At 34.7% G+C, this 24,057-nt stretch overlaps 1 protein-coding gene across 1 annotated transcript in view; it reads left to right on the forward strand.

Annotated features, from left to right (window-relative positions):
• The window catches only part of UPF2 (UPF2 regulator of nonsense mediated mRNA decay), a 113,898-nt gene extending 90,900 nt beyond the window's left edge, over positions 1-22,998 (forward strand). The window contains exons 17-22 of the mRNA XM_078150030.1: positions 3,757-3,896; positions 6,519-6,623; positions 6,947-7,045; positions 9,340-9,507; positions 20,262-20,403; positions 22,874-22,998. Of these exons, the coding sequence (XP_078006156.1) occupies positions 3,757-3,896; positions 6,519-6,623; positions 6,947-7,045; positions 9,340-9,507; positions 20,262-20,403; positions 22,874-22,998 (779 nt within the window). The remainder of the gene's footprint in view (positions 1-3,756; positions 3,897-6,518; positions 6,624-6,946; positions 7,046-9,339; positions 9,508-20,261; positions 20,404-22,873) is intronic.
• The last annotated feature ends 1,059 nt before the right edge of the window (positions 22,999-24,057 follow it).

Below are 24,057 nucleotides of genomic sequence, written 5' to 3' on the forward strand. Positions count from 1 at the left end.
TGAGTGCTTCAAAGTACTTCCTAATTAATCTTTAATGTAATATTAACTGTAAAATAGTCCTTTAGTGTTGCTATAGACAAGACAACTGTCTTTGAAAATAGAAAGTTGATGCATGGAGAAATTACAAAACTTGCTAAAGGTTAAAAGAACTAGCAGCCTCCTAACCACTTGTTAATGTGTCCTTGTTTCTACATTCCCAGATATGCCCAATTCTTAATAAATGGCATCCTTCTTTTTCTTTTCTGTCTTTCATTGTTATCTCCCTAGGTGTTTAGTGTATCAGGAGCATCAAAAACTTTTTTTCCATTCTGTCTCTGCCAGCTACTTGCTGTGTGACCTATGACAAGGTCTTTAAAATGGGTATAGCAATTCCTCAGTTATCTCATTAGGGTATTTTAACATTCACAGTAATGCATATGAAGACTTTAAAAAATCATAAGGTATGATTATAGTCTTATCACTCTTTTCTTTGCTTGTTCATCTTTAAATATTTTCTGTTTTAAATTGTCAATTTTAAATGGAATCCTCTGTAAAAAATTTTTTTACAGTACTTAGCATAGTGTCACATGCAAATGGACTCTTAATCATGCTTTTTCAATTTAGTTAAACTCAGATAGAGGCACTAACTCTGTATAGGGCTCTGGCTAGGCCTTTTGAATAGGAAGACAAAAATAAAATAGATCTTATCCTCAGGAAACTTACATTTTATTAGCAACATGCAACATGTTCACAGGTAAGTAAATACAAGATGGTTTGTCATGGTAGAGAGAGCATTAACAGCTGGGGTTAGGGTGTTGAAAAGTGATGATATTCAGCTTTAAGGGAGAGGTGTGGCACCTGATCCATGTTTTGGAGGAAAATACAGATTGTGAAAAGTAAAATCTGTTTAATTCCTTGTATAGACTTGAAATATAACCATCCAAGTGAAGCTTTCTTATGTAAGTTTTTTTTTCTCTTTTTCCTTTTGGTGGTCACACAGCTAGTAAGTGTCAAGTGTCTGAAGTGGGTTTTGAACTCAGGTCCTCCTGACTCAAAGGCGAGAGAGCTGTATCCCCTGTGCCACCTAGCTGCCCCTATGCAAGTTTTTTAATAAAAAACATGATTTGTATTTTAGGTGAATATAAAAACATTTGATATTTCAGAGCAGGTTTGTCATCATCACAAAGGAAAACCTCAGATTTGGTTCACCATTGATTTTCAGTTTTTTCTTCTTTGCCCTTCATTTCTTAGTGACCAGTCCTTGATTATTTTCTTCATAAGATCTCTTGCTTCTGTCCCTTTCTTTCTACTCTGGTTTGATTGCTGACCAGTAATATCTTTTGTTCTAATAGTCTATCTTCAGTTTCTGTTCTCTGCTCCATTTTTCAATACCATATCTAGGATTAATTTTTCTTTGCATTGCTTGGATCATTTTACTTTTAGAGTGAAGAACCTTCAGTATCTCCTCATTGTTTACAGAGCAAAGTCCACAGTCTATGCTGAGCATAGTAATGGGCCCCAACCCATATTTCCAACCTGACCACCACCCAAATTTTGCTTCATTTAGACTAATTAAAGGCCAGCCCATGTCCTCCTTCCTCTAAGAAGTCTTTGCCCTAACCATTTCAGCCCAAGAGGATTTCTCCTATATTTGAATTCCAATAGCAATGATTATTTTTTTTTTTTACTTTTTGTCACTTACCATGTGTACCTTTTAAATTATCTTTTATAATGTTCTAGTGCCATGGGACTGTCATTGATTCTACTTCCAACAGCATTAGTATTCACAAAGTAATTTTTCTAATAACTATGTGGTATCAGAGAGGGAGGAGAATAAAGAGCTTGTAATTTAATAAACCATCTCTTAAATTTTCCTTTGAAAATAATGTTTATAGAAAAAGCTGTAATGGATTTGAGGTCATAAAAAATTTTTTTTCAGTAGACTCTAGATAATGATGGAAATAATTTTGCCTTATACAGTCTTCATTGCAGTAATTTCTACAGTGTTCAGCTTAAATAAGGAGCTGCATGGTATGCAGGAAAGAACTGCGGTCCAGAAGTTAGATGTTGAATTCTTCTCTCTGATTTTTGTTGGACATTTGAGCAAATTAGCCTCTCTAGACTTTAATTTCCTTCAGTTACAAGACTGAATTAGATAATCCCTAAGATTGCTTCCGTCTCAGTTTGTGTTAATAAATGTTATCCAGTATTTGGGTTCAGTACATGCAAGATATGCAGGTACTATGCAAGATACACTGTAGGGATACAGTACTGTGCAAGACAAGGTCTTTGCCCCAAAGTTGCTGTTAGGGAATGTAAGTTTAATGCCCTAAAGTTTAGTTAGAGGAGATGAGTTTAATGCTCATGAATTAGAGAAATACATAAGAAAGTACCCAGTGGTAAATTGTATGGCATATGCTTCATGACCCATGAGTTCAGTGAGAGGAAAAGCAGTGATTGAGCATTCAAGCGTGTCTTTATGGACAAAATGGAATTGATATGGGGTCGCAAGGAAGTGATGAGGCAGGAGTACGTTGAAAGCAAAAGAGAACAATATAAGTGAAGGTACAGAAGCCCAGTGACCTTGGGAACAGTGATGATGGGACAGGGAAGAGATTGACATAAGCAAAGAGTATTTTTGACAGATATGGAAAGTTGGAAAGGTAGGGTGAGAGAGTAACTAGCTTTGGAAGCTAGTTAGAAGATTTAAGATTTAATGAGGTAAAAATCAAGGAATGATTCAAATTGTTTGAACAAGAATTTAAATTAGTTGGGCAGTGGTAGATCTACAAGGTGGATTAGAGTGTGGGAAAGACTGGAATCATGTTGATTCTAGTGGATTTTTTTTTTAATTAAAGGGAAGGGGAGAGAGAGAGCGCGCACATGAGAGCATGTGCGTGTGCGTGTGCGCATGTGTGTGTGTCTAAATCATGACCAAAACTTGTGGCCTTTTTTCTTTTCTGGAATCTCAACTTTATCACCACCGACTATTCACATATATGTAGTGCTTTAAGGTTTAATTTACTAACCAACTGTAGGATCTGTTAATGATTCATTTTGTGTCTGGGGCTTCTGGGAATCTTAAAAAATTGTCACTTGTTAGAAAATTATCTTAAATGATTTGCACCTACAGCTTAGCTTCTCTGGCTTTCTTGCCTGTGTTAGCTTTCTCCTCCCTTCCTCCTCAAACCTTTGTTGAGAGCTCCGATTTCATTAATATGGGAGCTTGTGGTGAGGAATTCCCTCTTCCAGTGCATATCAACACTTTTTCTGCAACCTCCAGTGTTAAACAGCATTGAGAGGTTAAATGATTTGCCCAGAATGACACAGGCAGTGTGTGATAGAAGTGGGGATTGAATTCATGTCTTCCTCTTTCCTAGGTGAACTCCAAATCTATGAATCCGCTCTGCCTCATAGCTTTGTTCACGCAGTACTAAAATTAGAAATTATAATCACAGTGTTTAAAGCTATTTAGTAAAGCCTTAGAGGATATTTCCTTTTCCATGGCAGTATGGAAGGGACATAAGAATTTCATGTGTATCTCAGGGAATCTCAGTTTTTGAAGTATTCTTATGCCTTTGCTAAGTATGAAACTTTCTGTTTATCATTTGGAGGAAGCCTGAATTCTATACTTGACTCACCACTGATTTTCTGTAACAATTTCAACAAAACATTTATTAAACTATTTCTTTTAACATGTCATATATATGTTCTTAGTTGAAAGTACTTCTTGAAAATTGTCTCATTGTATTTATGTTTTGCTGCTTTAATTTTAAGGCCTTTTGAATGACAAAGATTCGAAAGATTCCATGACCGAAGGAGAGAACCTTGAAGAAGATGAAGAGGAAGAAGAAGGAGGAGCTGAGACAGAAGAACAATCTGGAAATGAAAGTGAAGTAAATGAACCTGAGGAAGAGGTGATAACACTTTTATTTATAGCCAAGTTTGTAAAAGGTACATTTGTTGAAGTGTAGCCTGTATAACCAAGCCTATTTTCAAGGTGACAGCAGTTTATTGTATCCCCCCTACTTTCTTTCCTTTGAAAATTAGTCCATATTCTGTTTATAAGAGCTTATAAAGTGATAGAAAATATTGTTGATGAGATCCAGTCAGTTTTAAAGGAAGAAATAGCATTCATATCTTTCATGCACTTTTCTTCCAAATCCATCCCTTTACAATACACTTTATATATTGTATCATTTATGCCAACTCTAAATCTGATCCTAATAATCTTGCAATTATTTTAGGTATTTTTGAAATTTGAAATCTGAAATTCATTTATACTCTAATATTTGTAGACCTCTTCTTCTGCTTGATATTATTTTTTCCTTTTGCTAGAAAATAGTAAATAAATGACTGTAAGTCCATCATAGGAAAACAGACTTAGCCACTCAAGGCCATTACATTTTTCTTCAGTTAATTGATAAAGTCCCTACTACTATGTTTATACTTGTGTAAGATAATATAAAACTTTTGCATGATTTGAAGCATGCCTTTAACATTGTGTTTTATAATTAAAAGGAGTGATTATAGAAAAAACAGTGTATACAGTGGCACAATATCATAGGGTTTTCATGGACCTTTACTTATTTATAGCATGTATAGATGACATTTTAGAACTTTATCTCATTTCTGACTTTCTTTAGTCTAAGTACTGCTTTGAAATAAAAGCAAATTAACCAGTAAAATTTTGTAGCTGTGCAAAACACTTCTGTAATTGGTAGCGTAATAGGTGGGCATTTTGCTGCTTTGTTTTTATGTGAAGATGTTTTGCATTCATTCACTGTTTCTTCTCCCCTCTAAAATGCATCCTATATATAAATTCATAATTTTGGGAGTGACTTAGTATTTAGCTATTGCTTTATTTTAAGGGTGCAACTTGAATATTTACTACAAAAACTTTTAATAACACGTAGGTATTTTTTTCTGGATAAATAAAATATATGTATAAATTTGCTGGAGCTTTGACCCTAGGAAGGAAAACAGGGAAGGAATGCTTGATCCCCCTCATCTACTGACCAGGTTTGACCACCTTCCTTATGAACCACAGAAGATAATATAAAGAGAGGAGAAGGAAATAGTAAGATTGGAAGAGCTATGAATGGTAATCTAGAACAATTTTCACCTGCTCAGAAGTATGCTCAAATCTAAATCCTCTACCCAAAAAGAACTTTCTTCATCATATTCTACCTTCAGGCCCTGAGTATGACTTTTAAAATTAATTGTTTAGAACTCATTTCTGCTTCATAATATCCACATAAAAATGGCCACTGAATAAGATTTCATTTTTAGACCAGGAGTTATTTCCTAAGAGGAGTGTGAATAGATTTTAGGGCAGCACTGGGGGGTGGAGGTTGGTCTGTAAATTTTTTGGGACAAATATTACATCTTTATTTCAACATAATTGATTTCTTTGGTAGTTCTTTTTAATGCATTTGAAAACATTCTGAGGAATCCATAGGCTCAGACTGCTAAAGGGGGCCATGACGCACACACAAAAGGTTGTGAACCCCTGCTTTTGGCCCTCCTGCTGCAACTTTCAAAATTTTATCCTCCCCTGCCCCCCGCCTGAAATACATGCTGTTGGTCACATGGTAAATTAATTTTTTCAAATTTGTTCTTACTGATACATTATATCACATTCATGTCCAAATATATTCCTCCCCTTCCATGTAGTATGTTGACTGTATCTAAAATTATGTGCAATATTTTTGGGACTTTTTATAAATCATTTCTCTAAAGTGTATAGCAAAATATTGTGCTGTAACCATAAAATCACATATAACAAATTTGTTAGAGTTAGGTAAAATTGCTTAGTCTGCCCTTTTTCAGTATGTGTGTGACATTGTCAATTTTGAATGACCCCGATGAAGTTCTTATTCTGGCTAGTACTTGTGCATATCTAAACTAATCCATATTTGCAAATTACTTTCTTCCTTTTCAAACCTTTATAGGCAAAAATTCTAAGAAAAAAAGCATACTTTTGATGTAATTGCTTTAAGGGGTGCATTAATTTGGCTTTCCTAAGTTTAAAAAAAAACATTCAAACATTGAGACTTCCTATAGTCACCTTGATAGTTTCAGTCTGAGAAATAATAAATTAGAATACTAAATTGATTTCTTCAGTAAAGTTGAAAATGTTTGCCATTGTAATCCTATGTAGAAATCAGCCTGTTTTCAGATTAGTTTCATAGGAGAAAAAAAGTGTAGGAGGTTCACAGAACTTGTTTTTTGTTGAAAACAAGGAAGAGGCTGTACAAAGGATCTTTGTACTGTTTTAGATCAATGGAAGATAATGAAGTAAGTTTTCAACTACTGGTATTCAGTAAATGTTGCCAGCTAACATTGCATTACCATTGTAAGCAGTCTACATAGTAGGCTAAATGAAACTCAAGGACAATAATTGATTATTCAGAACTGTTGGAAATCAGATTTGTAAAGCATGAATAACATCAGTGTTCACTGTTGGCTCCTTACAATTGTATTCAGGTATGCCATGGTATTAACCTTAAAAAATAATTTTTAAAAAACAATTTTAGGAGGGTTCTGACAATGATGATGATGATGGAGAGGAAGAAGAGGAGGAGAATACAGATTACCTTACAGATTCCAATAAGGAAAATGAAACTGATGAAGAGAACACTGTATGTATTGCTGAGAAATTTGCCTTTGTAAATCACCATCCTTTTCATGATATTTCAGTGCTAGACATGGGAGTTCTGTGTGTATTATGATGTATAATTGTGTTCTTTCAGATTGTTTCAGAAAATAAGAACAATTGTACTGTGATAGTCAGCTAGGCATTTCTTTATAATGCAGTTCTTTTTCCTGTAACTTTACTGAAAAGTATTATAAAATACCCACTTATTCATTGTGTTATTCTAGAAACTGTACAAGACAAGTTGAAATGATCCTCTGTTATCTAGCAGTTTACATTTGAAATTTATAATTTTATGTTTTCTCTAAGGAGGTAATGATTAAAGGAGGTGGACTTAAGCATGTCCCATGTGCAGAGGATGAGGACTTCATTCAGGCTCTGGATAAAATGGTGCTGGAAAATCTTCAGGTATTAATTTTTGCTTTGTTTTCCTAAAGAATTCTAATACAAATAAAATTATTTTATATGTAAATACCTAAAATAAAAGCACATTCAGATCATTGGAGAATGAGTAGTAGAATGTAGTTAAACATAAAATTGTCAGTGCCCACCTGTCTTCATCTGTAGCAGGCTTTATATTCTAGTCTAGTGTTATTTGGAACACTGTTGTCCCAGTCCCAATCCAGTCATCATTTATCAGTAAATTTAAGGATATGGGTGAGCAATATATCTTCAGTGCATCAAGAATCTTCTTAGACTTTACAGAAGACAGTTGGTTTCTAGAAAGACAGTGAGAATTTTGCACTGAAATAGTGATGCTAATAGTTAGTGATAACTTATCTCTAATTCCCATCATGGTATAATCAAATTACATAGTTGTACATATTCATGAAATGATTTTACCTTCTTTGTTGCTACTAAAGTCAGTTTCCTTGAAGCTTGCAGTAAAATAACATTAAATATTTTCAGTGCAAACTGCATATTCCTTTGTTAAAATAAGACTCTTCCTTTCTAAGGCTTTGGATTCGTGGAGTAAGAGTCTCAAATACATGCTCTTGGTCACATGGTAAATTAATGCAGTCTATCAAACTGTAAGTTAGTACAGTGAAAACAAAATGTTTCTGATCTTGCCTATGAAGGGGGTAAATTTTCCCTTTTTTTAAAGGGCATTAATTGCTTCATGTGACTCATAAGATGCCATTTACTTTACTGGAAAAAAAAAATTTACTTCTGTACCCACTTTGTGGAAAGAGTACCTGCAATGGCATGCCAATATCCTTTCCCTTTCCTACTCCAGCTGGTTTATTGTGTAGTATCAGAGCTACTGTAAAGAGGCTGTCATTCTTTTTATGAATAAAGTCTTTCCTGAAATTCTTGTTCAAACTTTGCTTTAATTTGTTTTTTTCTTGGCCATAAAATTGGCCTTTTAAAATTTTATTTTCATTCTGTTTATTTAAAATCTTAAAGAATGTTTCCCTGGTGTTCCTGAATGCATTTTATCTAGAATATAACAATTTCAGTTGGCTTTTACTTTTCGTAGTTTACTGTGACTTTAACTGAAAATATCAAGATTTATTAAATATGTTTAAAACTGTTGGGGCAGCTAGGTGGTGCAGTGGATAGAGTTCCAGCCTTCAAGTCAGGAGAACCTGAATTCAAATCCAACCTCAGAAGCTTGACACTTACTAGCTGTGTGGCCCTGGGCAAGTCATTTAATCCCAATTGCCTCACCAAAAAAACAAAAAAAAACTTTGAAAAATAATTTCATATTTTAAATAACTGTTCTTCCTTTGTGCTTCCTTCCCATTTGTTTTCTAATTACTTCTCAATGATAAAATCTTGACTTAATAAACCTAGAATTATAATAACTTGAACTCAAAATGGAGAAAATTTTTTGGAAACTAATGAGGGAAACAGCTATTCGCTAAATTGCTAAATTTTAATGCCTTTTGGACTTTGTGACATACCTTAAGGGATTACTTATTAAATTATAATAAAACAGTTTTTAAAAATTGGAGTTTGTGGCTTAACTTATATGATTGTCTGTTTAAATTATATAATAATAGATAATATTTATATTGTGCTTATTATGTGCCAGCATTTTGTTAACTGTTTTACAGTTATATCTTATTTGATCCTCACAACAACACTAGGAGGTAGGTACTGTTATTATCCTCATTTTACAGTTGAGGAAACCGAGACAAACAGAGGTTAAATAACATGCCCAGTCGTATAGCTGTTGTGTGAGACTAGATTCAAACTTGGGTCTTCGTGACTCCAGGCCCAGTGCCCTCTCCACTATACTACCTAAATGCCCTCAAAATAATTTTTTAAAATGTAGTCCAAGAAAAATGCACTAATAATGATAATCACACTATATCAAGGAACTTTGATTTCATTGGTGGTGTTACTCTTCCTAGCAGGGCGTTTCACAACTTATCAACAATTGGCTAAATAGTCTTAGTGAGTAACCTGAGGTTTCAACAGCTCTTTAGGTAGCATGCTTATGGTTACTCAGTGTCAGGTGAGTATTAAACCTGGGTCTTCCTGCCCTAAGTCTACTCCTACTCATTTTGCCATTCTGTCTTTCACCAATTTGGCAATTAATCTTGTGCTTCAGAGGATTCATTCATCTCTGTTCCCTTCATGCCTAAATACTTATTGAATTATTTTGTGTTTTACAAAGTAAAACTGCCTGAACTTACTTTATAAATTTAAGTGTCTTAAGGTATTTCCCCTGCTTTTCACTTTCTTTCTGTAAGCAACGAAGTGGCGAGTCTGTTAAAGTACACCAACTGGATGTTGCTATTCCACTGCACCTCAAAAGCCAGCTGAGGAAGGGCCCACCGCTGGGCGGTGGGGAAGGAGAGACTGAAGCTGGCGACACAATGCCATTTGTCATGTTAACCAGAAAGGGCAACAAGCAGCAGGTAAGAACTTGGGAATATCAGCTGGTTAACTAACTGTATACGGGACATGATTTGTTGCCTTATTTTGGGGGTCTAAATTATTGCCATAATTCCATTTTGAATTTATTCAGCAGGAAAATGCCTAGGAATGAAAATATATATATATTTACAAATGTGTATTTCATATTATTTTTCCTTTTAAATTTTTAATTTTATTTTCGGCTTGATTTTTTCCTTCCTGTCTTACCTGTGTACCTACCCACCCTAGCCCCTATTGAAAAACAACAAAAATCCAACTTCTTTCCCTCCTACCTCCTCCTTTTCCTACCTTGCCATTGACTGCATTAGTTATGTTAAAAAAAAAAAAGTATCCCTCGGTCTCTACCCTGAGTCCGTTACCTCTCTGTCTAGATGTGGGTAGCATGTTTCATCATGAGTCCTCTGGAACTGTGGTTGGATGTTGTATTGGTCAGAATTCCAAAGTCTTGCAAAGTTGTTTGCCTTTTCAATAGTTGTCATTATATAAATTGTTCTCCTGGGTCTACTCACTTCACTTTACATCAATTTATACAAGTCTTCCTAGGTTTCTCTGAAAGCATCTATCTCCTTTATTTTTATTTTTTTTATTTTTGGTGAAGCATTTGGGGTTAAGTGACTTGCCCAAGGTCACACAGCTAGTAAGTGTCAAGTGTCTGAGGCTGGATTTGAACTCAGGTCCTCATGACTCCAAGGCCGGGGCTCCATCCATTGAGCAATTTCCTTTATTTTTTTTTTTAACCACACAATAGTATTTCATCACACTCAGATACCATAACATGTTCATTCTTTCCACAGTTTATGGGCACCTACTCAGCTTCCAATTCTTTGCCACCATAAAAGAAGATGCTATAAATATTTTTGTACATCTTGGTCCTTTTCTTTATCTCTTTGGGGTATAAATGTATCAGTGATAATGTCAAGTTTAGTAGATTTTGGAGCATAGGTCTAAATTGCTTTCCAGCATGAGTGGACCAGTTCATAGCTCCACCAACAGTGTGTTAAATGTATCTGTTTTCCCATAACCCTTTCAGCATTTGCATTTTCCTTTTTTGTCAATCTGATGACAGGTGTGGTGGTGCTACTTCTGAGTTGTTTTAATTTATATTGCTTCAATTAATAGTGATTTTGAGCAATTTTTTTTTTGGTATGGCTGTTGATAGCTTGGATTTCTTCCTCTGAAAACTGCCTGTTGATCTTCTTTGACCATTTATCTGTTGGGAGATATCTTCTATTTTTACAAATTTGAATGTTTCCTGTGTATCTTAGAAATGAGACCTTTATCAGAGAAGCCTGAGGTAAGGAATTCCCACCTCACCCCCAGTTTCCTGCTTCTCTTCTAATTTTAGCTGCATTAATTTTGTTTATACAAAACCTTTTTAATTTTATGTCCTCGGAATTGTCCATTTTACCTTCTGTGAACATCTCTCTTGTTTGGTCATAAACTCTTCCCTTATGTATAGATCTTGCAGGTAATTTCTTTTGTACTCTTCTAGTTTGTTTTCCATGTCAGCTTTTATGTCTAAATCATGAAACCATTTGGAGCTTCTCTTGGTGGAAGCTCCACTGTTGGTGGAGTTATGAACTGGTCCAGTCATGCTGGAAAGCAATTTGATTTATACCTTGTTTTGACCAGTCTGCTTTCCATTTTTCTCAACAGTTTTTGTCAGAAAGTGAATTCTTGCTGCAGTGGCTGGGATCTTTGGGTTTATTAAACACTAGGTTACTGTGCTTTTTGATTTTTTTTATTTATTTGCTTTTTTCTTGTGTTTTTAATCTGTTCCATTGATCAAGATCTACTTCTTACCCAGCACCAGATTGTTTTGATAATTATGACTTTGTGGTATAGTTTGAAATCTGGTATTGCAGTGTCCCTTTTCCCTCCTTTTTTTTGGGGGGGGCTTAATTCCCTTGATAATTGACATTTTGTTCCTCTAGATGACCTTTATCATTTTTTTTAGCTTTACGAAGTAGTCCTTTGGTAGTTTTATTGGTATTTCACTGAATAAGTAAATTAATTTGGATAGTATTTTTTTTAATTGGCTTGGATTACCTATCAACACAATATTTGTCTAATAATTTAGATCTCTCTTTGTATATATAAAGAATGTTTTATGATAGTGTTTATATAGTTCTTGCGTGCATGTGTCTTGAGAGGTACAAGTATTTAATGTTGCCTGTAATTATTTTAAATTTAAATTTAAATTGTAAATTATTTCATCTTTCTGTTGGATTTTGTTGGTAATATATAGAAATGCTGATGATTTGTGTGGGTTTATTTTATTCCTTGCAACTTTGCCAAAGTTGTTGTTTTGATTAGCTTTTTAGTTGACAGTGTAGGATTCTCTAAGTAAGCTATCATATCATCTGCAAAAGTGATGATTTTTCCCCCCTCTTTGCCTAGGTTTATTATCTGAATTTCTTTTTCTTGTCTTATTACTCTAGCTAGCATTACTAGTACTTTATTAAATAATAATGGTGGTAACCTTTAATAATGGTAATAATGGTGGTAGCCTTTGCTTTATCTCTAATCTTATTTGAAAGGCCTCTAGTTTGTCCCATTATAGATAATTCTAGCTTTTGGTTTTAGATAGATTCCTATGATCATATTAAGGAAAGATCACTTTATTCACATGCTTTGTAGTATTTTTTAACCAGAATGGATTTTTATATTGTCAAAAGCCTTCCCTAAATCTATTGATACAATCATATGATTTTTCTTGTTTTTATTCTGGATATGGTCAATTATGCTTATAGTTTTCCTAATATTATCAAACCAGCCCTATGTTTCCAGTATGAATTCAACTTGGTTATAGTGCATAATTTTGAGATATGTTGCTATAGTTTCTTTGCTAATATTTTATTTAAATTTTTTTATCAGTATCAATTAGAGATACTCATCACTTTTTGCATGAGTTCACTTTTGAAAATGTTGAGTTTAAGGATTTGTACAGCACTTCCAGTTTGAGGTGTCCAAAAAGCAGAGATGCAAGATTGGAGGTCAGCCACGAGGTTAGGAGCATATAAGTAGATCTGAGAATCTTCAGCCTAGAGATGATAATTACATCTGTAAGAAGTGATGAGATCACTATATGAAATATTAGAGAATGAGAAGAGAAAAGGTCTTAGGACAGAGCCCTATGGGACACCTGTAGTTGGTGGCCATGACTTGAATGAAGATGAGCCAAGGAGACTGAGCAGGAGCAGTTAGGTAGGAGGAGAGCCAGGAAGAGAGTATGGCATCATGAATCCTAGAGAAAAGAGTATCAAGGAGAAGAACATTATTGAAAGTGCTGCAGAATGGTCAGGGAAGGATGACAATTGAGAAGAGGTGATTAGATTTACCAGTTAAGAGATTCCTAGTAATTTTAGAGGTATCAGTTTCAGTTGAATAGTGAGTTTGGAATCTAGATTGTAGAGAGGTAAAAGGAGAATGAGTGGGAAAGAGGTGGCGTCACCTACATAGATGGCTTTCTCAGTGCGAAAATGTAATATTTGACACATTTGCTCATGTATACTCAGGTGGTAGTTGAAAAAACATTTAGGTAGTAGAAAAAATGGAAAACATACATACTTGGAAAAAATTGGGGGTTTAAAAAATGTCCCAAATTGTTGCCCTTAAATTCTAAACTTTTTAATTTTTGTTAGTAGGTTTATTGTACATGTTATTTTTTATTCAGAAGGAATAGATTGTAGTGTATACTTGTATTTAAGGGATTTATTTTAATAAATTAAAGCACAAAAATATATCTGAGACTATCAAGAGTAATTGTTATTTAACTATAAATGAGAATTCATCACGATAACTTGATTATAAAATGAGTTTTTAACCTTTACAGTTTTTTTTTTTGAGATTTTGAAGAGTGTTGAGTTTTAAGAGTATTATGTGAAGAAAAATGACTAGCATTTTGTGGTCTGAAAAATGAAGTGTATCTTGTTCAGATTTTTTAAAAATACTTTATTTGCTTTTGGGAGTTGGTTCTTCTGGCAGAGATATTTTGGTTTTTCTAGAAAAGCGAAATGTGTTGCCTTATAGGAATCTTTGATTCTTGAGTTAGTGAAAGGCCTCTTTGTGTTCAGAAATAACTTTCTTTTGGTCATTTGTAAAAGGAAAATAAACACTGAGGGAGATGTGGTGTTGAAAATAAAATAATTGCTTTCTAACTTTTCATATACCTGTATCCAGGTTGGTCATTAAATTATGAAATGAAGAAAAAAAATTATGTTCTTTAACAGAAAACTTGATGTTGTAATGTTGGATATCTAAGAAATCTGTCTTTTAAAGTAAATTTATTCATTTTTGTCTGGAAAAGATGCATTGCATGTTTGCCATTTTAAAGTCAGTCTTATAGAGGGTCATCCCTCTTTAGATAATGACTAGACAACTTCCATCCAATGTGGCTGTTTGTCTCTGTATTTAGTTCCCATACCTTTATGCCAGCAAAAACTTAAAAATTGTGACAGACCAAATAATGAACAAGTGGTCCATGGAGAAACACTATCGTAAGTGACTTCTTCTACCCCAGGGAAACTGCATTGTGATAAAAGGTACCATAGAAAAGGAAGCAATATCAATACTAGAACTATATGCACCAAATGCTATAGCATCTAAATTTTTAAAGGGAAAGTTAAATGAATTACAGGTAGAAATGGGTTAAGAATACTATAATAGCAGAGGACTTGAGCCTACCCCTCTCAGAATTATGTAAATCTAACCAAAAAATAAGAAAGAAATTGAGGAGGTGAATAGAATCTTAGATAAGCTAGATATGATAGCTATCTAGAGAGAATTGAAGTGGATCAGAAAGGAATACACCATTTTCTCAGCAGTGTTTGGTACCTTCACAAAAGTTGACCATATATTAGGGTACAAAAACTTTATAGCTAAATGCAGAAATATTAAATATGTGTCCTTTTCAGATCATAGTGTAATAAAAATTATATTCAATAAGGGACCATGGAAACACAGATTAAAATCTAACTGGAGACTAAACAACCTAATCTTAAAGAATGAATGGGTTGAAGAAGAAATCATAGAAATAATAATTTTATTAAAGAGAATGACAATAATGAGATGACATCTCAAAACCTATGTGATGCAGCAAAAGCAGTAATCAGAGAAAAATTTATATCTCTAAATGCTTATGTCAGTAAACTAGAGAAAGAATAGACCAGTGAATTGGGTATGCAATTAGAAAAAAACTAGGAAAAAAAATTAAAAATCCCCAATTAAACACCAAATTGGAAATCTTAAAAATTAAAACTGAGATTAATAAAAATGAGTATAAAAAGCTATTGAATTAGTAAATAAAACTAGGAGTTTTTATGGACAAAAAGATAACTATTGGCTAATATGATTTTAAAAAGAGAAGAAAAACAAATCACTAGTTGGTTGGTGGTTGTCCTTTTTTTTTTTTTTTTGGTGAGGCAGTCCGAGTTAAGTGACTTGCCCAGGGTCACACAGCTAGTAAGTGTCAAGTATCTGAGACTGGATTTGAACCCAGGTCCTCCTGACTCCAAGGCCAGAGCTCTATCCACTGTGACACCTAGCCGCTTCTGTCCTTCGTTTTTGAAGAGGACCAAAATGACCTCACTATTCTTGAGTCAAGGAATCAGAATGGGCAGTGAAGTAATAAAGTATCTCTTTTTGCAGATGATATGATTGTGTATTTGGAAAATTCTAAAGATTTCAACTAAAAAGTTAGTGGAAACAATTAATAATTTTTAGCAAAGTAGCAAGATATAAAGTAAACCCATATATATTATATATATATTTCTATATATTATCAACAAAACCCTGTGAGAAAAGATAGTAAAAGATACCCATTTAAAATAACTATAGATGGTATGTATACCTACAAAAGAAACACAGGAACTACATGAACATAATTATAAAACATTTTTATACGAATGAAGTTAGATTTGGAGAAATATTGTTTCTGGGCAGGCAGAGCCAATATAAAAATGAAATTTTTCCTAATGTAATCTGTTTATTCAATGCCATCCCAACTAAATTACCAAAAAAATTATTTTACTGAGCTGGAAAAAACAGTAACAAAACTAATTTAGAAGAACAAAAAGTCAAGAATATCAAAAGAATTAATGAACAAAAATCTAAAGGAAGGAAATTTAGCAGTACCAGATCTTAAACTATACTACTGAAAGACAGTAATTAGCAAAATTGTTTGGTACTAGCTAAGAAATAGAAAAGTAGATCAGTGGAACACAGTAGACATACAATACACAGTAGGAAATGATTATAGTAACCTTGTGTTTGACAGATGTAAAGATTTAAGCTTTTGGAATAAGAATTCATTATTTGATAAAAATTGTTAGGAAAGCTAGAAAGCAGTTTGGCCGAAATTGGCCATGGGGGCAGCTAGGTGGCGCAGTGGGTAGAGCACTGGCCCTGAAGTCAGGAGGACCTGAGTTCAAATGCAGCCTCAGACCAAACATTTGATGCTTACTAGCTGTGTGACCCTGGGCAAGTCACTTAACCCCAATTGCCTAAAAAACAAAACAAACAAAAAAAGGTAATATTGTGTGCAGTTATAGCAGTATTGTTCTAAGAACATCTTTGAACAACTCAGTCATTTTGAGTATTATAAATATGCAAATCAACTACAAAGGACCTATGAAGGAAGGTGCTATCCATCTCCAGAGAAAGAACTGAAAAATAGAAGTATGTGTAGCATGTTTTTACACGTGTGTGTATATACATACGTTTATATCTAATGGTAGCCTTCTCTAGAGCAGAGTGGGGAGGGAGGGAGAAAAAAAAAGTACCCAGCGGGAAACTCAGAAGAAAGCGCAGAAAAGGAAAAGTTCTAGGAAGGTCCTACATAAGAAAAGATCCTGATAAGAGAAAGAAACCTTTCCTTTTTTAATTCTTTAATGCGGTAACAGAGCAGCTATGTGATGCAGTGGATAGAATGCTGGCCCTGGAGTCAGGAGGACCCGAATTCAAATGTAGCTTCAGATACTTTGTAGCTGTGTGACTGGCCAAGTACCTCAACCCTATTCACCTCAGTTTCTTCATCTATAAAATGACCTGGAGAAGAAAATGGCAAATTACTTCAATGTCTTTGCCAAGACAACCTCAAATGGGGTCATGAAGAGTCAGACACTACTGTACAACGACAAATGTTGTAACATATTAAAAGAAAGCATTTTAGAAGGCAGTATGGTTCTGAATTTTCAATGGGAAGACCTGCATTACAGTACTGTCTCTGCCACTTAATATTGCCCGAGTGACTGTTAGGCAAGACATTTAACCTTATGGTTGGCCTCAGTTGCCTCATCTGTGAAATGAAGGAGTTGGGTTAGATCTGCCAACAAGCATTTATCAGTCACTTGCCATGTGTCAGATGCTGTGGTCACAAAGACAAAAACAGAAGTTTCTTCCCCTCAAGTAGAATTACATATGGAATAAATACAAGGTAGTGTGGGGAGGTAGGGCCTGAACAGCTAGGGGGATCAGGAAAAGCTTCATCTAGAAGGTAGTCCTTGAAGTGAGTTGTGAAGGAAACTAATGAAATCTATGAGACTGAGGGAGAGGGGGCATTGGTGAGGTGGGGAAGAAGGAGAGAGTGTATTTTAAGCACTGGGGAAAGCCAGTGCAGAGGAATGGTGATGAGAAAGATGGAGTGTTATGGTCTGAGGAATAGCAACAGGGCCAGTTTTGCTAAGCCTTAGCAGGTGTGAACAGGAATACATACATGCATACACACATACGCATAATACACATGTACACATACATACATACATAGAGAGAGAGAGAGAGAAAGAGGGAGGGGGGAAGCGCCTGGAAATGCAGGTTGTGGTCAAGTTGTAATGAGCCTTAAAAGTCAAACAGAAGAATTTATATTTTATCAGTATTAGCAAGAATAGGAAGCTCTGGAGTTCGAAAAGGACAGTGATGTGGTCAGCAGACTTATACTTAAAGAAAATTACTTTTGACATCTTTGTGAACGATGAATTGGAGTAGGGAAAGACTTGGCAGAGAGACCAATTAGGAGACTAAGATCCCTTCAGGTTCTAAATCTGTGATCCAGAGACTAACGTTGTGACATCTAGTTCCTTTTTCTTACCGAATAAAAATGGATTGTTAGTCAGTAAGAGCACTGTGAAGAATGCCAGCTAACTGTCCAATAAAATAAAAGCTTCTGTCTAATGAGCGGTGTAATAACATTTAAGCATTTCAGCTTGTCATATCTCTCCATTTCCCCATCTCCTGCCCATGAAAAGAAATTTAATGTTTTAGTAGCATGAAGAAAAATGACGTATATTAACTTCTTATTTGGTCCTCTCACCTGCTATATCTTTCTAGTTTCACAGAGGAATTAATTAACTAGAATACCTACATAGTATGTAGACTGGGGTGATAAATATTTATATTTTTTGTTCCTTTTTTTCTCTACTTTAATGGTCACACTGATAGTGATAAATCCTAATACTGTTTTTTTTGTTTGTTTGGTTTTTTTTTTTTTGCTGACTTTTTGCTTTGTTGCTATGCCTTTGCTAATCTCTTTGGTAGATCCTACAATCAGGCAGTAAGCATTTATTAAACATCGTATGCCATTAAGAAGCATTATGGTATAGTGGATAGAGTCAGAAGGTCTTGGGTTCAAATTCTGCCTCTGCCACTTAAGTAGTTATATGGTCATCAGCAAGTCACTTGATCTTTGTAAGACTCTGTTTATCAGTAAAACTTGGATAATACCTGTAGTATGTACTTCACAAAGCTATTGTAAGCCTCAAGTTAGTGTGTATAAAGTGCTGGCATACCTTAAAATGTTGCAAAAATATGAATTATTATGATCTACTTTATATCATCTCTGAAGGGTTGGTATATTATAGCTGCTTTTTTGATTCTTTTGCCATATTGAGGGAGAACAGCATAATTACCTTCCTCTACTTTCCCTCTTCTTGACATCTTCCCCACCCCTGAAATCCCACTAGCAAGTTCCATGAATCTTCTTAATTGAGGAGGTTTGTTTCTCAAAGATGGTGATATTGATCTCTGACTTAATTACAATGAGTAAGAGATCTTTTCTCTCCAAGTGATACGGGGATATGGACACCCTAAAATGAGCTGATAGGAAAATAATAGGTTGGTATATGAAAACAGGGAATTTATTTTTAGAATTTTTGTTCCGCAAGTAAATGCTGGTCCTGGTAGTCAAATCATTTTGATTTCAGATTTTAATTTCTCTTTGTGTTTCTTTGGTGTGGAAATTGCTTCCATAACGTGGGCATTGAGTTTTCATTGTAGTATATAAAATTGAGTGGTTGTCTTTCTTACTCATTTGTAGTTCCGTGATCTAATTTTTTCCATTAAAAGAAATGACAGTTGGGACATGTTCTAGAAAGATATGGATGGTGATTTTCTTTCTAAAAACAAGTTTTTATTTTATATACGTATGTATCTATGTACACATACACACACAGATACCTACACACACATATATATTTATCACTTACATTACTCACTGTATCTTTTCCCCTACCTCCTCTTAGAAAATCATCCCTTATAATAAAAAAAGAAAGAGATAGAGAAGGGGGAAAATGTTCAGTGAAATGAACCAATTTTTGAACCATGATTTTCTGATATAGATTGTGCATGTCTCCTTTGCATATGTTTAATAATGAGAGACTTTAGCTATCTAAATATGTGTTGGATGTCTCTTTCTGCAAAAAATTGTTTTTTGACTTTCTGTACTGACAATTTCATATCAATTTAATTCAACATACACTTCTCATGTGTGGGATCTTGTGCTGGGCACTGGGGAAAATACAAAAAATTAAGTAAAATATGCTCCCTGCACTCATAGGAGCTTTTAACCCAGTGTTAACCATTTATCTCAGCAATAGAAAAGTAATTTCTGGACTTAATCCTGACCCATGGGAGAACTAATTGATGAGGAGGAAGTGGCAGGAAAAGAGAGTAATCATGTTATTTTAAGGTTCCTAATAGTAAAGAAAGGTAGACAGACATGAGCCCTAGATTTATTTAAGAAAACAGAAGTCAGGTGACTTAGATGAATTTATAGAAGGCTTACTTATCAGATTTGCAGCTGGCCTCAAGACTCTTTGATAATGTTCTATCTCATAATTGAAAACCAGAAAGTTCTTAACATAACACAGCTTACTGGTTGGAATTTAGCAGATGCAAATGTAAAAGTCTCTAAGGTTAAGGCTTTTTATGTAAATGGATTTTGTGATCAAGTGCTTGCATGGGCTGGCCTTTGGGGATTTTAGAAGACTGCAAGCTTAGTAGAAGCTAACAAAATTGCTTATAGGATGTCTAGTGTATAGCTCAGGCATGTAGTAATTAGAACAGTCTCCAAACCAGATGGGACTGGCAAAGAATAAGCTCCCTATCACTGAAATTTTTGGATGATCTCTACTCGTTGTTTTTGTAAGAAGAATTTCTACTTTGGATGAGTTGTTGAACTAGATGACTTTTAATTTTAACTCTTAAGATTCATTGATACTATTTTGCTATTATTTGTTTCCTAATAATGTTAATATTTGAATTTTTTTTGGGGGGGGGTGTTTCCAAAGTATCTGGTAGTTTTTTGTTGTTTAATATGAAAAGAAATAACTGATTTCCTGGCACTCCTTTCTCCCAACCCTGTCTTGCCTAATATCTCTTAATACTATTAAGTTATATATTTTTATGATTTTCTTTTTTCACATCTTTGAGTTGGTTATGATGCTTCTGTGTTTGCTTTCAGTTTAAGATCCTTAATGTACCAATGTCTTCTCAACTTGCTGCAAATCATTGGAACCAACAACAGGCAGAGCAAGAGGAGAGAATGAGAATGAAAAAACTCACACTGGATATCAACGAACGTCAGGAACAAGAAGATTATCAAGGTTTGGAATCTCTTAGAGAAGAAAAGTGCATATTCTATTAAAAATTATCAAAGCTAAAGAAGTTGATGAGTGGAAATTTTATGCTTTTTTAAAAAACAGAATGGATTAGATATCAAAGTCACCATGTTATTGCTCATTTAATCTTGTCTTATTTTAGTCAGATAACTTCTTTTAAAAAAGGAAGTTCCTTTGAAAACATTAAGGCTTCCACCTGCCTTATTCTATCATCTTTCATTACTTTATTGAGTTCCATACTTAGTTGGACTCCCATGCAGAGTGGTAAATATTAGATGAAAGTAAAATAATAATTGATTTCATTTTCTAATTGTGGTGTGAATATTTACCAGAGGATTACCTTATAAGTAGATGAAACTTAATTTTATACATGATCATCAGTGTACCAAGTGATAATTAGAGGGCAATGGTGAGTAATTAATGTAAACTATTATAATTGGTTTTTTTTTTTATTACACCAAACATTACTAGATTCATCTGTGGTGAAATAAGTGAGGAATTTGGTAAAATAGGAAATATCTCTGAAGTTCCTATGAAGATTATTGGATCTGTAACTCGAGAAAGTGCATCCAGGCAACCTCTCTACTTCAGTATTCTAGTATCACAGTGTCAGATTATTTCACATTCTTCATTCTCTCATCAATATCCTGCTGCCAATTTCCACTTCCCACCCTTTCCTGTACCTCAAAAAGTTTTTCCTCAATGTTCCTGTCTGGAGCCTGCTGTCCAGGATATACTAGTCCAGTCCTTTTCCCTTCCATGACAGTAGAAATAGTTTCTAGAGAAGTGGAGAGGATTGCGTCCCCTAAAGCTAAGCCGTATGTGGGACCACATTGCTTGCCCTGTCCTATTTCCCATGAGGAGAGGTATATCTGCTGGCCAAGGACTCCTTGAGTAAATGGACCTTGAATGCTTCTGTAAGTAGTCCCAGCTTCTTGTATGCCCCCTGGGTCCTGGAATTTTCACAGGACCTTCAGAGGAAACTTCCTGAACCACTTAGTAGCTAGAGGCCAGAAATATTTACTTTCTTCTTTTGCTAGATCCTCTCATATATAGAAGCTTAGTGGGATGATTTAAGGGACTTGAGCTGTGTTCTTCCCCACCCCTTCTCCCCCTTTCTTCCTGCCAAGTAAACACAAATAGGGAAAATATTGTTCACTTATGTGTTAGAATTGGTTTGATCAAATTGTCTTCCAGATGTTTTGATGGGATTGGGTTGAGTAGCAGGGATTTGGATGGTCATGCCTGGATGGGTCACTGTGTAGAGTGATTTGGATAGGAGGACAATACGAATGTGAAACTCTTCCGACATAAGGAGAAGGCATTGCTAAGAGATAGAAGGGCAATTGTTAGCAAAGACAATCCCTACTTTGAAGTTTTGCCTAGGGAATGCCCTATCCCTTTCCCTTCTCTCAATGACCAAGGACAACTGTCTTTTAACATATGTCCCCACTGTGTTACCGTAATCAATCTGGAACAGTAGAAAGAAGTGACAATGATAATTTGCCCAGGAGTCTGAGGTACTTTTACAGGGCCTAGAATTGGTATGGACAACAAAAGTGTATGTGTGTATATATTTTATCTTCTGTATCACTACATACATAGATAGTGCATTATTAGTATATACTTAAAATATGGTTATATTTGTTTCTGCCAAATGTGGCCTAATTCAAATTATTCTAGACTTCCTAACTCTCTTACACAATAGCACAAATCTGGAAATGTTGTTTACTAGCTTGTTCCAAAATGCCTTGGGCCATTGGGCATATTCAGTAGTTGAGGCACATGTTCAGCTTTGATCTTTCCCAGGGTACAGAGGACCAGCTCTGACTCAGCCATCGTAGTTGGTATGATATTCACTTATGTTTGCCCTAGTTTAGAGGATTCCAGATCATATGGATTAGCTTTTTTTTCTCTTATCCCATAAATTCTAACAGTATCAAAGAAACACAGTGGTTCTTTCTTAACCTAGGATATAGCTTCTGTATTTTGAAGCAAATTGGCCCTTTGGACGTATAGTACAGGAACATTTTGTCAACAGTATACCTTTTAATATTCATGCTTAAGTGAGCATGGCACCCAGATATAAATCAATAAACATTTATTGGAGCACCCATTTTTTGCATAACAGAGGATGTACTCAGACTTCCATAGTAGTATGATAGAACCAAGTTATTTTGTTCTGTTTCCAGGATTATTCTTCTCAAGGGATGACTGCTTGGCTCACCAATGGTATTTAGATTAATGATAAAGTGACCTTTGGGTATTGAGATTTTCTTATGCCCTAAAGTACTCTTGTGGAACCTTTAGCTTATTTTAAGTGGAATTAGGATCCCCCCCCCCCCAGAGGGTGCTGATAGCTTGCAAAATGGTTAAAAGTTGATTACCCCAAGATGTAATTGCATCTTACTGAAGTTAATTCTTGTTTGTTTGGTTTTTATGCACATAATTCCAGAGATGTTGCAGTCTCTTGCACAGCGTCCAGCTCCAGCAAACACCAATCGTGAGCGACGGCCCCGTTACCAGCATCCAAAGGGAGCACCTAATGCAGATCTAATCTTTAAGACTGGTGGGAGGTAAGACTGTCTTTTGTTCATTCACCTTAAAAAAAAAACGGACCTATGGTTTCTTTGCTATAGGAAAGTTCCATTGAAGAAATTCCTTTGACCACAGCAGATTAGCACCTGCTCTGTAACTTGAAGTCGTAGAGAACTACCGCGGGCATTTATTGACAATCCATTTTTCATTATGTCTAAATAAATAAAAAGATAGTTCTGGGATTACAACCATAAAAACACTAAGCATCTGTATCTAAAGAGCACTCTGCTAGGTGCTGATTATTTAATGACATGCGTAATCAATATTTTCTTATTTTATTTAGTTAAAATAGTTTTGATTTTGCAAATGTTTTTAAGAAAGAGTATTTTTTTTAAGCAATGATGCTTTCTTTAAAAATTAATTTTTAACAGCACACATTTTGGTTTCATATCATCATGGGTAAACATTTTGGTTTCTACTTTCCTTTTTACATTTCCTCTAAGATTCTAGTAAAGGTAGAACTGATTATACTTTTTGTTGTCTGATATGACCTTAATGTTACTTTTAAAAAAACAGCAATGTGTTTATTTTTCAAGTATGCAGTTGGAATTTGTTTTAGATGTGTGTTTTGGTTCTGAAGTTTCCTGGTGGGATCCATGCCAAAGTTACTTACAACCATTTGAGTATATTATTCTTGATAATTAAATTTGTATTAAGAGCTTCAAATTAAGCCATTCCTCGGTATTTCAGGTTGTTGTTATGGCTCCCTGGTATTTTATCTAAATACCCAAGTTGTTTTAAAGAATCCTGGAAAGTGAAGTAACTTTGGTTTTCTCATCTTAACAAATTGATATTAAGATTATGTACTTTCTCTGCTAGTTTTACATCTTTTCTCTTAAACTGTAAGTACCACGAGGGCAGGAACCATGTTTTATCAGAATTTGTTATTTCCCCAGTACTTAGCCTGTTGTTCAGTGTACCAAAGGTACATAATTAATGTTCATTAAACTGAATTCATCTTTTATATTGTGTAAAATTGAAGCCCGTGACTTTTTTTATCTGATCACTATACTTAAATTTTACCAATTTATGAGCATAGTC

The sequence above is a fragment of the Phascolarctos cinereus genome, unplaced genomic scaffold, assembly GCF_003287225.1.
Source record: "Phascolarctos cinereus isolate Bilbo 61053 unplaced genomic scaffold, phaCin_HiC Scaffold_1;HRSCAF=81, whole genome shotgun sequence".
Lineage (NCBI taxonomy): Eukaryota > Metazoa > Chordata > Mammalia > Diprotodontia > Phascolarctidae > Phascolarctos > Phascolarctos cinereus.